The sequence below is a fragment of the Galeopterus variegatus genome, unplaced genomic scaffold, assembly GCF_000696425.1.
Source record: "Galeopterus variegatus unplaced genomic scaffold, G_variegatus-3.0.2 Scaffold1619, whole genome shotgun sequence".
NCBI classification, from domain to species: Eukaryota; Metazoa; Chordata; class Mammalia; order Dermoptera; family Cynocephalidae; genus Galeopterus; species Galeopterus variegatus.
The window spans coordinates 293204-304698 of record NW_007727730.1 but is presented as its reverse complement, the minus strand read 5'-3'; the positions used below and the strand labels follow the sequence as shown (position 1 = coordinate 304698).

General features: G+C 56.4%; 1 protein-coding gene across 1 annotated transcript in view; it reads right to left on the bottom strand.

Annotated features, from left to right (window-relative positions):
* Nucleotides 1-11495, bottom strand: part of COL5A3 (collagen, type V, alpha 3) — a 43446-nt gene that overhangs the window by 8344 nt on the left and 23607 nt on the right. The window contains exons 24-51 of the mRNA XM_008578031.1: nucleotides 10593-10646; nucleotides 9520-9564; nucleotides 9231-9284; nucleotides 9062-9106; nucleotides 8635-8688; nucleotides 8482-8535; nucleotides 8338-8391; nucleotides 8106-8213; nucleotides 7722-7811; nucleotides 7423-7476; nucleotides 6734-6841; nucleotides 6381-6488; nucleotides 6240-6293; nucleotides 5524-5577; nucleotides 4742-4849; nucleotides 4612-4665; nucleotides 4381-4434; nucleotides 4218-4271; nucleotides 4036-4089; nucleotides 3392-3499; nucleotides 2573-2626; nucleotides 2353-2406; nucleotides 1888-1941; nucleotides 1635-1688; nucleotides 1333-1440; nucleotides 1124-1177; nucleotides 608-661; nucleotides 321-428 (exon numbers count right to left, since the gene is read on the bottom strand). Coding sequence (XP_008576253.1) covers nucleotides 321-428; nucleotides 608-661; nucleotides 1124-1177; nucleotides 1333-1440; nucleotides 1635-1688; nucleotides 1888-1941; nucleotides 2353-2406; nucleotides 2573-2626; nucleotides 3392-3499; nucleotides 4036-4089; nucleotides 4218-4271; nucleotides 4381-4434; nucleotides 4612-4665; nucleotides 4742-4849; nucleotides 5524-5577; nucleotides 6240-6293; nucleotides 6381-6488; nucleotides 6734-6841; nucleotides 7423-7476; nucleotides 7722-7811; nucleotides 8106-8213; nucleotides 8338-8391; nucleotides 8482-8535; nucleotides 8635-8688; nucleotides 9062-9106; nucleotides 9231-9284; nucleotides 9520-9564; nucleotides 10593-10646 — 1908 coding nt within the window. The remainder of the gene's footprint in view (nucleotides 1-320; nucleotides 429-607; nucleotides 662-1123; nucleotides 1178-1332; nucleotides 1441-1634; nucleotides 1689-1887; nucleotides 1942-2352; nucleotides 2407-2572; nucleotides 2627-3391; nucleotides 3500-4035; nucleotides 4090-4217; nucleotides 4272-4380; nucleotides 4435-4611; nucleotides 4666-4741; nucleotides 4850-5523; nucleotides 5578-6239; nucleotides 6294-6380; nucleotides 6489-6733; nucleotides 6842-7422; nucleotides 7477-7721; nucleotides 7812-8105; nucleotides 8214-8337; nucleotides 8392-8481; nucleotides 8536-8634; nucleotides 8689-9061; nucleotides 9107-9230; nucleotides 9285-9519; nucleotides 9565-10592; nucleotides 10647-11495) is intronic.

Here is an 11495-nt window from a genome sequence, read left to right as displayed (position 1 = left end):
GAGCCCATGGGACCAGGAGGACCCTGGAGGAGGGACATAGGTTCAGTATTGGTGGGGTACAGCTCTATTGCCCAGACACATCTCCCACCAAGCCTCCAATTCTCTCCAAGGAAGAACCCAAACCCCAGACACAGCCCCCAACCTGCCAAGTCCCCAGATACAGCCCCCATTTTCCCCAGACATAACCCCCATCATTCCAGACCCAGACTTCCCAGACTCCACACCCACTGTCTCCAAATAGGCCCCATTATCTGTGACCCCCGCAAGCTGCACCCTCCTTTGAACACATTCTTCCCACCCGGGGCAGGACACACACTCACAGGGTCTCCCTTGGGGCCAGGGGGCCCCTGCACGCCTGGCAACCCCTGATCCCCTTTCTCTCCAGCCTCCCCAGGGGGGCCGATGAGGCCAATTAATCCGATGTGGCCCTGGAGGACAAAAGAGTTGGGAAGAGGTGTGGGGGTGCTGAGAGATTTTTCTCTTAGAGCCTTGGAGTAATAGGTTTGGGAGCAGAGGACACCCCAATCTCTCGGCCTCCCTCTGGCCAGGGAGGGAGGTAAAGGCGGAAGCTGGTGGGGAGAAGCATAATGGAATGAGGTCTTTGTACCTTTTCTCCCTTGAAGCCAGCATCTCCTTTCAGCCCTGGAAGGCCGGAAGGTCCCTGGCAGGAGAGCAAGTGTCAGTCAGTGATTCTGACATGTGAGATCTCAAGCTCCAAGTGGGTGATCGGGGACGATCAGACAGGAAATTACCCAAATTCCAAATGGGAATTACCAGAGATGTGGTCGTGGGGGCAGTCAGGAGACAGGAGGCAGATTGAGGAGCTGGTTGGGAGGTCGCCAGTGTGAATGGCCAGTGGCCAAGATCAGTTGGGTGGTCAGTGTAGACCATCAAGATAGAAGGTAGTGCGGTCAGTGTAGACCATCAGGATGGAGGGTCAGTGTGGATGGTCAGTGTAGACCATCAAGATGAGGGCTCAGAATAAATGGTGAGTGTAGATGGCCAGTGTGGACACTTGGATGGGTGGTCAGTGAGGGGTCCGACTACACCGCCAACACCAATGATCACTGGATGCCCAGTGCGGTCCTCAGCACTGGGACCTCAGGGACAAAAAGTCTCTTACCAGGGGGCCAGGAGGGCCCATATGTCCAGGGGGTCCCAGGAGGCCTGGTTCACCCTGAGAATGGAAGGCAATATGGGGGGACTGCACCATGCCAGGCCCCAGTGTGGACACCCCACTGCCAAGGGCCAGCTCCTCCCGGTTGTGTTGAGGTTACAAGGTGGCAGCATGCAGGGAGGGGCCGGGTCCACCTCTGCTCCTGCCCTACTCACCACAGGGCCAGGGATCCCTGGAAGACCCTCAGGCCCAGCACGCCCAGGGGGCCCTCGAGCCCCTGCTGGGCCTGTCTGCCCTGGGGGCCCATCAGGACCTGGCTGCCCCTGAAATGGACGGGGGTAAGAGAGGGACAGAAAGTCGGAGGGTACCTGCCTCCTGACGCCCCACCAAGAACCATGATGGAGGAGGTGGGAATGGGGCACCTGTGGTTGTCACAGGCCCCATTCCCTCCTGATGGCCCAACCGTTGGCCAAGGGTCACCGTAGGGACCACTCTCTGGAGCAGGGTGGGGACTCACCTTGGCACCTTTCTCTCCCTCTTTGCCTTCTCGACCCATGTTGCCCGATGGACCCTGGGGAGGGAGAGTCAGTGTGAGGGGCCCCTGTGGAGGTGCATGGGAGGCTTTGGGGGCTTTGAGTGGGGGTCTGTGGGGCTAACGGGGGTCTATGGGATGAGTGGGGGGTTGTGGAGGGCTGTGGGGTGAGCGGGGGCTGTAGGATGCATGGGAGGAGGTTGGAAACAGCGCAGCCAGGAGGGGGGTCGTCACTTACCCTCTTGCCAGGGGGCCCAGGGGCACCGGGTTCCCCAGAAGCACCGGGTGGACCCTGCAAGGATGGTCACAGCACCAGCACTAGTATTAGCTAAGTTTGGTTGAGCATGACTGTGTTTCAGGACGTCTTTGACCAGAAGACAATCTTCCCCAAACATCACTCCAGCACCGGCCACCTCCCGCCTCCTCCCTCAAGCTGGTCACATTCATGGGGGGCGCGGGACAGAGAAGCAAAGCAGAACCAGACCAGAAGACAATCTTCCCCAAACATCACTCCAGCACCGGCCACCTCCCACCTCCTCCCTCAAGCTGGTCACATTCATGGGGGGCGCGGGACAGAGAAGCAAAGCAGAACCATCTGCAGGGACTCTGGGTACCTCCCCAACCCACTCCTCTGGCCCCCAATTCACCCATTCACCTGCCCCAGCCCCCTCCCCCAGCACCACATCCTCTGTTCTCCACTCACCAGTCCCCCAACATCACCAGGGTCTCCCTTCTCCCCTGGGGGACCATCTATACCCTGCAGGGGAGGGGGAGACAGAGTTGGGAGGGGTCATAGGGGGTACATGAGAATTTGGGCTGGGGCTTGGAGGAAAGTGGGAGTGACTTGCCCAAGACTGGAGTTGGGGAGATGGGGACAGAATTAGGGAATATTCTGGGCTTGGGGGGGAGGGGGTCACACCCACCGAAACTCCAGGGTCTCCTGGGGGCCCTGGATCTCCGGGGAGCCCTGTAGGGCCCTGGAACACAGAATGATTAATAATCACATCTCTGAATTATTGAGCAGTCATTCACTTATTAAACAAATCAGCTGTACCCAGGAACAGTTCTGGTTGCTGGGGACACATTGATAAACAAAGCACAGAATCTCTGGCCTGGTAGAGCAGACATTGTAGTGTTTCATGGGTCCAGGCACTGAGCTGAGAATGTTACACACATCCTCTCGCTTCATCCACCCAGCAGCCTCCCAGCTCGGGACTCAGAGAGAACTGACATTTGGAGAAGAGACACAGCAGGAGGCAGGGGTGGTGAGGTCCCACAGATCTGAAGCTCTTCCACCCCACCCCACACCCCACTGTGATTGCAGAAAGGTTTCCACCTGCACCCCGATGCCAAATCCCACATCCACCCAGACTGTGACCCATCATCAACCTTGACCTTAGCCTTCCAACACTGTTAGAAGGACTCAATGTGAAATCAATTTTCTCCCCATACAGTGATGTACGACTACTGTACTTTTATGTTTCAGCATCAACCTTGACCTTAGCCTTCCAACACTGTTAGAAGGAATCAATGTGAAATCAATTTTCTCCCCATACAGTGATGTACGACTACTGTACTTTTATGTTTCATTGATTCATTGATTCATTGATCCATTGATTCAGCCACATTCTGGGTTGCTCCTAGGACCAGTAAACTGGAGGATGGGAACCCTGGCTAGAAGTTTGGGAACAGGTTCAAGTACTCAAATGCCATCCCACCCCCCAGTTCCCCCCAGCACTCACCACGTTCCCTTTAGCTCCATCCTCTCCAGGGGGGCCTTTTTTGCCTGGGGGTCCAGGAGCCCCAGATTGGCCTGAGTCTCCCTTTTCACCAAATTCTCCCTTGGGGCCCTTTGCAGAAACAGAGATCAGAGGTCAGAGTGGCTTGGACTCCCCAGGGATCAAGGGTTAGCATACTTGGATTCAGACATTGGGGTGATCTGGGACCTTTCTGGGGTCAGGGTCAGAATAGCCTAGGCTGTCCAAGGGTCAGAGGTCATAGGGACCTAGGACTTATGAGAGCGAGGAGTCAGGATGGTCCAGGTGCCCACTGGTTATGTGCAAGTTCAGCCAAGCACGTGTGCTGCCCTTGAGCGAATTAGAAAAGGGGCCCCTTCATCCCCCTCCCAGCCAAGGCTCATGGTTTAGATTTCAGCTTCCACCTGCCCCCTCAGCCTGACTCTTGTGCAGTGTGCAACCTATAGAACTCTACATAGCCCTCTCTGAGACTTTCCGGACGTTGGTTTTTCATCAAGATATCCAAGGATGCCCACAGGTCCTGGGTCAGTGGATGACCTAGGACTGCCCAGAGGTCAAGGTGGCCTGAGATGTCCAGGAATCAGGGGTTCCCTGAGATGGGTGCAGGGGCCACATTGCAAGTCACTCACTGGGATGCCTGGGGATCCTGGGGGTCCTGGGTCTCCAGCTTCCCCTTGCTCACCCTGCAGAAGGCAAAGGGAACAGAGGTCCCATCCTGGCATACAAGGAAGGGCTCCCCAGAACAACCACCCCCAATGGGGATGGGTTTTACCTCTCCCACCCTGAGCATCCCCCGTCCTCCTACTCTTACCTTCTCGCCCACAGCACCTGGCTGACCAACTCCTCCAGGGAGCCCTGGAGGGCCCTGCGGAGACAGCAAGGTGTAGGGGTGGGACCATGGAATCCTGACTGCCCCTTCTTGGAAAATGGGTGTCCCCATCTCTGAGCCACCCTGCCCCCCCTAGAGTTCTCACCTCTGATCCGCTGGGGCCCTGGGGACCCCGAGGACCTGGAGCTCCATGGGGACCCTGTGGGAGGGTCAGAATAGTATCCAGTGACCTCATGGCCCCCCAAAAGAATGCAGTGACCACAGACATCACCTTTGATGCTGGTGTCCCATATGACCCTTAAAATGACAATGTGCCCGGTGACCACCCCAAAGGATGTCCCCCCTCCCCCTCCCACCTTTCCCCAGGAGTCCATACCATGGACCCTACGTCTCCGACCTCCCCCTTCTCTCCAGGAGGGCCTGGCAGCCCCTGTGGAACAAAGAAGCAAGATTGGGGCACAGGGCGGGGGGAACCAAAGGTGCCACCCCCAAACTCAAACACCCACCTGCAGGCCAGGGGGGCCAATCATGCCTACAAAGCCTCTGACTCCATCATCGCCTTTCTGCCCAAAGAGGCCTGGGGGTCCCCGGCGTCCCTGAGCCCCATCTGCTCCCTGGGAGGAGGAGGGGGACAGGGCACAGTTACGGTCTGAGTCAAGGGTTGGAGACAGGTTCAGGGATAAGGGTTAGGATTGAGGTTAAGGGTTACAGTCAGCACTGGGATTAAGTTTCGGGAGGGCCAGGGTTGAGTTTGGAATTGAGGTCTGGGATAAGAAAAGAGTTTGGAGGCTGGGCTGGCCAGCTCAGTTAGTAAGAACACAGTGCTGACAACACCAAGGTCAAGGGTTTGGATCCCTGTATTGGCCAGCCTCCAAAAAGAAAACGAAGAGGGTTTGAGAATGAAGGGTTGAGTCAAAGTTTTGAGACGGGTGTTGGATGGTGAGTCAGGTTTGGGGTTGAGGTTAAGGTCATGAGCAGGGTTCAGATAGGGTTGAGATGAAATTTAGGGTTTAATATTGGGGCCAGGGTCACATTCAATATTCAAGTTCAGATTTGGGGTTGGCCTTTGGGTCATGGTTGGGGTTGAGGGTAAGACTGGGTTAGTGTTTGGTTAGTAGAGGATTTGAAGGTAAGGTTTGAGTTGGGATTGAGGTAAAGGTCATGAGCAGAGTTTAGATTGGGGCTGAGATGGTCTTCAAGGTTGAGGTTGGGGTTGAGTCAGGGTGGAAGACACTGCCACTTCCCATCAGGGATCCAGGGAAAAGGTCACAAAGCTTGGAACACTCACTGGGGAACCTGGGTGTCCCACAGGACCCCGTATCCCTGTTGGTCCAGGTGGGCCCTGAGGGAGGGAACAGAGTTGAAAATCTCATCAGGTTCAAGATTGGGGGGCAGTAGAGATGTCAGTCCCTGCCTCCCTGTCCACACCCGCTTGTTGGAAAAACTCCCCCCACCAGGAAGTGACAGCTCCATTCCCCACAACTCTTTCTTCCTAGCCACCAACGGATGTCCTAAACTTGGTCCACGAGGACCTTTCCCCAGAAGCCCCACCAAGACCCAGGGACGGAGCCGGCTCACAGATGCTGGGCACTGGAGTTCTGGGGAAGCTGGGAATAGAATGTCTCACTGCCATGCGGAGCCACGAGGAAGAGGAGGGGGCGGGCAACCCTCTGGGGGCCTCTCTGCTGCTCCTGGTGCTCCAGCTACTCTGTCTGCAGTTGGGTTCTGTGGCCCCTTTGCTCAGGGAGCTCAAGGGGCTTCTGTTACACGTAGGTGTCAAGATGGGGCTCAGGAAGGCAGGATGCTCTGTGGCCTCCCTCCCTCCAAGGACCACCCGTCACTGGGACCCGCACTCACCGCGTCTCCCTTATCGCCTTTGCTGCCCTTGTGACCGGGGGCACCCACTTCCCCCGCACGTAGGTGTCAAGATGGGGCTCAGGAAGGCAGGATGCTCTGTGGCCTCCCTCCCTCCAAGGACCACCCCTCACTGGGACCCCCACTCACCGCGTCTCCCTTATCGCCTTTGCTGCCCTTGTGACCGGGGGCACCCACTTCCCCCTGCAGAGGAGACAGGATGAGAGAGGACCCGGCCACCCCTTACTCCCTCATCCTTCCCTGGACTCTCTCTCTCCATGGACTCCTCACCTTGTCGCCTTCCTCGCCAGAAGGCCCAGCAGCTCCAGGGGGTCCCAGAAGCCCCAAGGGCCCTGGAATCCCGTCTTTGCCAGTGGGACCAGGGGGGCCACGCTCTCCCTAATGGGGGGAGTGGAAAGGGGAATGTCAGGGCAGGAATGTGCTGCAGGAGCTGGATCTTGGGATGTGAGGGCCAGGTCCTGAGGATGCTGAGGAATGGGGCGGGTGGACAGGTCACTTACCGGGGACCCCTTCTCGCCTGCAGGGCCAACAGGGCCTTGGTTTCCACTTTGGCCAGGAAGCCCAATCGTGAGGGCCAGGTCCTGAGGATGCTGAGGAATGGGGCGGGTGGACAGGTCACTTACCGGAGACCCCTTCTCGCCTGCAGGGCCAACAGGGCCTTGGTTTCCACTTTGGCCAGGAAGCCCAATGCCTCCCGCTGGGCCTACAGGACCCCGCTCGCCAGGGGAGCCCTGAAAACAGGCATAATAACAACAGTAGAACTGTCTCTCCTTTGTGGAGGGTTTTCAAGCATCAGGCACTGAGTTCGATGGTTACCAGCATCGTATCCAATATTTTACGCCCCCTGCAGCAGCCAGAGGGTGCCTGGGAACACCTAGGTCGGGGCACGTCCCTCTTCTGCTCACAGCCCCCGGTGGCTCCCACCTCACTCAGAGCAAAAGCCATAGCCCTCCTGGTGGCCCACAAGGTCCCGCACAAACCTCCCCCATCACCTCCCTGCTGTCGAGAGTTCGGATCCCTATACTGGTCAGCGCCAAAACAAAGCAAAAGATTTGTTGGATGAATCGTCTCATTCAGGCTTATGATAATGTATGCCTACAAGAGGAGGCTTCTCCTTGCAGCTATTTTACAGATGGGGAAACTAAAGCTGGCCAGGTGACACAATTGCCCAGCAGTGCATGGCAGAACCGGGTGTGATCCAGGCCTGTTTGACTCCCAACATGGCAGGCTTAATTGTAACAATGCCCACCTTCCATGATACCCTGAGTCCCCTCTACCCTGCCCCCCAGCCAGGAGTTGGGGTTACACTTACATTGGCCCCGACAGGCCCTGGGGGGCCCTTGTCACCCTTCAAACCAGTAGGTCCCTGAAGGAGGAGATGATTCACAGTCAAGAGACCCCCAAGGGGATCCCCAGGTCCTGTCTTCACTCTGTAGGGCTCACAGTCCCCATCCCCTTCCTGGGACTGGGTACTGATGTTTGGGAGTCTGTCCCCTCCAAGTCCCTGAAGCTGCCACCTTTATTTGCGCAGTTGCCCCCACCCATGATGCCACATCCCTCCCCTGAGCCCCTACTTCACAGCCCAAACAGGCACATGCATGGGGTACTCACCAGATCCCCAGGGGATCCTTGGGGGCCAGGGAAGCCCCTGGGTCCAGGTGGCCCCTCCTTTCCATGAGGCCCAAGTGGTCCCAGTTCCCCCTGTAAGTGTAAAGGAGGACATTCAGGTTCCGGGAAGAGTTCCCCCAAGTCTGTGACTCTGGACCCCTCTCCAACAGGGCTGATTCTGAGTCCTGAGATGGCTCAAAGGCCATTGAGGGGACTTTGGGGCCATTCAACCAAGATCTCCCATGGGGCCCACCTTGGTCTCACCTTGGCCCCTTCTCTGCCTTCCAGGCCTGGAAGACCTTGTTCACCAGGAGGTCCATGGCTCAAAGGCCATTGAGGGGACTTTGGGGCCATTCAACCAAGATCTCCCATGGGGCCAGGTCTCACCTTGGCCCCTTCTCTGCCTTCCAGGCCTGGAAGACCTTGTTCACCAGGAGGTCCAGGGGGCCCCGGGGGGCCCCTCTCACCTAGAGGCCCCACTTCTCCTGTCTTTCCCTGAAGAGGAAGAAGAGTTATCTTCAGTGGGGGTGGCCTGGGGGGATAGTCAGAGATCCAGCTCCCCCTCCAAATAACCCCCAACTGATGCAAAATGGGGGAGGCTTGTGGGGTCCACTCTGACCTGAGTACCCAGGACACCAGCTGGTCCAGGTGGGCCTGTCTGACCTTGGAAGCCCTGGGAAGAAAAATAGTATGAGGTGTCACATGGGGGGAAGAAAGGGAGGGCCTAGAGGGGACCAGAGGCCAGAGGTCAAGGGTCACTCACCAACTCTCCTCTCTGTCCAGGGTGCCCTGGTAGCCCATCTTTCCCCTGGACACCCTGGGGGACAAGGTGGGAGAGAGTTGGGGCACAGATATGGAGCCCCCTCCCTCCCCAGGCCCTCCTCCCCCCGACCCCCATCAGGGTGTCCTCACTTACAGGGGGGCCTTTTGGCCCAGGGAATCCTGGGGGGCCTTGCAGGCCAGGGAGGCCCTGAAATGGAACCAGAAGTCATTGTCTCGTCCTTCCTGCCTGCCCTCTCCCTGACCTCCGCATAATGACAAGAGCCAGCACATATTGAGTGCTTACTGCATGCCAGACATGGGGCCGAGTGCTCTCCAGGCAGCAAGTCATTTAATTTGCCATTGCAGCCCATGGGGGTGGGGATTATGATTATTCCCATTTTACAGAGGAAGAAACGAAGGCACAGATAGGTTAAGTGAGTTGCCCAAGGTCACACAGCAGGCGAGTGACAGAGCTAGGATTTGAACTCACAGCCCTCTGACTTCAGAGGCTGTGCTCTTTCCACTGCATTATAATGTCCCCCCATGTTCTGGGGGGGGGACACACACATACAAACACTCACCTTTTCTCCAGGTATACCAGGGGCCCCGTCCTGGCCCACATCTCCCTAGGACAGAGTGAATGAGACTCAGGTCCCAGAACAAACTCAACTGGGAAGGACTGGGAGGGACTTGACGAGTCTAGGGCAGAGTGGCTTCATGGGGGGTCTTGATCACCCACCCATCCCATACCTTGGGGCCTGGTTGCCCCGTGGCCCCTGGTTGCCCCCTCTCTCCACGGGAGCCCTGGACAGAAAAAAGGCAAAGATCAGAAGTGAGAGGCTGGGGGAACTCAGGAGATGAGGTCAAGTCCTCCAGGTCCCCTTCCTCCGTGACCCCCATCCTGCCCCACCAGGGACACCAATATTACCTTCTTTCCTGCCCACTCAGGACCTCTCCCCCACCTCTCCTCTCACAGCTCCTCCTGCCCAGCCCTGCCCCCCAGGCCCAACGGGGTGGAGGGTGCTCTCTATTTTCTTACTGGTGGTCCCCGCTCTCCTTCCAGCCCTGGCTGCCCTGCCTTCCCCTGAAAAATAAATTGGATGAGGGAAAGCAGAAGAGAATTATTGTGCAAAGGTATGACACAAAGTCACAAATGCTCCTAGTTACAGACCCAGAAACACAGAACTGCCACATATTTAGTCACAATCCTTTCATTCATATACACACACAAATACAGCTTACACTCACAACCATGCAAAGGTCGCAGACACCCAGCTACACATACGATTGCACCCCCAGAGTCCAGACACATGAGCATGTTTGCCCGCACAGACACACATTTATTATGTGACTGCACGCCACTATGGCATGTATTTGGCCATGGACAGCCTGAGGGTGACATATACAGCTTTTCATGCAATGTGTCCCTTGCAACATGTATACCCATGTGCATGCATGGGTGCATATGTGGACACGGTCCTGATAAACACACCAGTCACACATACACTCATGTGTGATACACGATGTCCATTTGCACAGTTACAATACACACATCACAATACAACACCTGCCTGTATGCACATCACTCGGCGTGCACAGCAATGCACACGCATATGTGTATACCCATGTCTTTTTACACACATGTGCATGCCCCTTTCACACACTTGTGCCCACAGTCACAGAGTGTACACACAGGTGCATGCGCTGGTTCACCCAGGCACAAGCCCACAGGCTGCAGCCCCCAGACTCTGTCTGATCTAGATTGCGAGGCTCATGCATACAGGTACTCACAGGCACGTGCATGATAATGCCAGGCATGATCACCTACACATACCCTGCATTGCACACAGGAACATGTGTGCACACAAATGCTTCCAGGAGTAGACAAAGCCACCCAGCGCCCACCCACTGCTAGGCACAGCTGTTTCCCTGAAGCAAGACCTTCACTCTTCATGATCACCTACACATACCCTGCATTGCACACAGGAACATGTGTGCACACAAATGCTTCCAGGAGTAGACACAGCCACCCAGCGCCCACCCACTGCTAGGCACAGCTGTTTCCCTGAAGCAAGACCTTCACTCTCATCTCCCTCCTGGGTCAAGACTCACCCGCTTCCCTTTCTCTCCTAATGGTCCCTGGGGCCCAGGAAATCCAATCGATCCCTGAATGGAGAAAATCAGAGAAGAGATGGAAATAAGAAGTGGGTGGTGGGCAGAGCTGGCCCCTCGTCTCATCCTTTGAGGCCTTTCCAGGCTGCCACTGATTCCAGAAACATCCATGGTCCCTCCAGCCTGAGCTTCCTCCAAGGCAGCCCTGTGCCCTCCTCTCCTCCTCTCTCCCCGCTTCTCACTCTGCTCCAGCCACACTGGCCCCCTCAGTGTTCCTGTATGTTCCCACTGGCTCACACCTGCCTCAGGACCTTTGCATGGGCTGCTCCCTTTGCCCAAAATGCTCTTCTCCCAGGTCTCCACAAAGCCAGCAACTCCTCATCATTTAGACCACACTCAGATGTCACCTCCTTAGAGAACCCTTCTGCCACCATGCTAACATCCACATCCTTCAAGTCACCCTCTATCACATTGTCCTGTTTTATTTTCCCCAGAATACTTTCATTAAAAGGTTCTCATTCATTTGCTTACTTATTCACTGTCTGTTCGCCCCCACTAGGACCTAGCTCACCAGTCTGATTCCCCACTGCCTGGCGCACAATACATGATCCTTCAGTATTTGTTAACTGGCCTCAGTCCGTGCTGTCCTACCCATCCTGGGGGACTCTCCCTCTACCTAAGAGAAGATATCACAGGGCTTGGATAGTCCCTTCCACTGCTCACTGTGCAGACTGAGTCCAGATCAGGAAAGACCCTTGCCCCAGTTACCCAGCAAGTCTGTGGTAGGGTCCAACCTCAGGACCCTTTTCCCTCCCTTCCCCTCCGGGGGCACCAGGGTCCCTATACTCTTCAAGGGCCCTGCACACAAACACACAGGGGCTTCCTAAAATTTCATCCTATGAT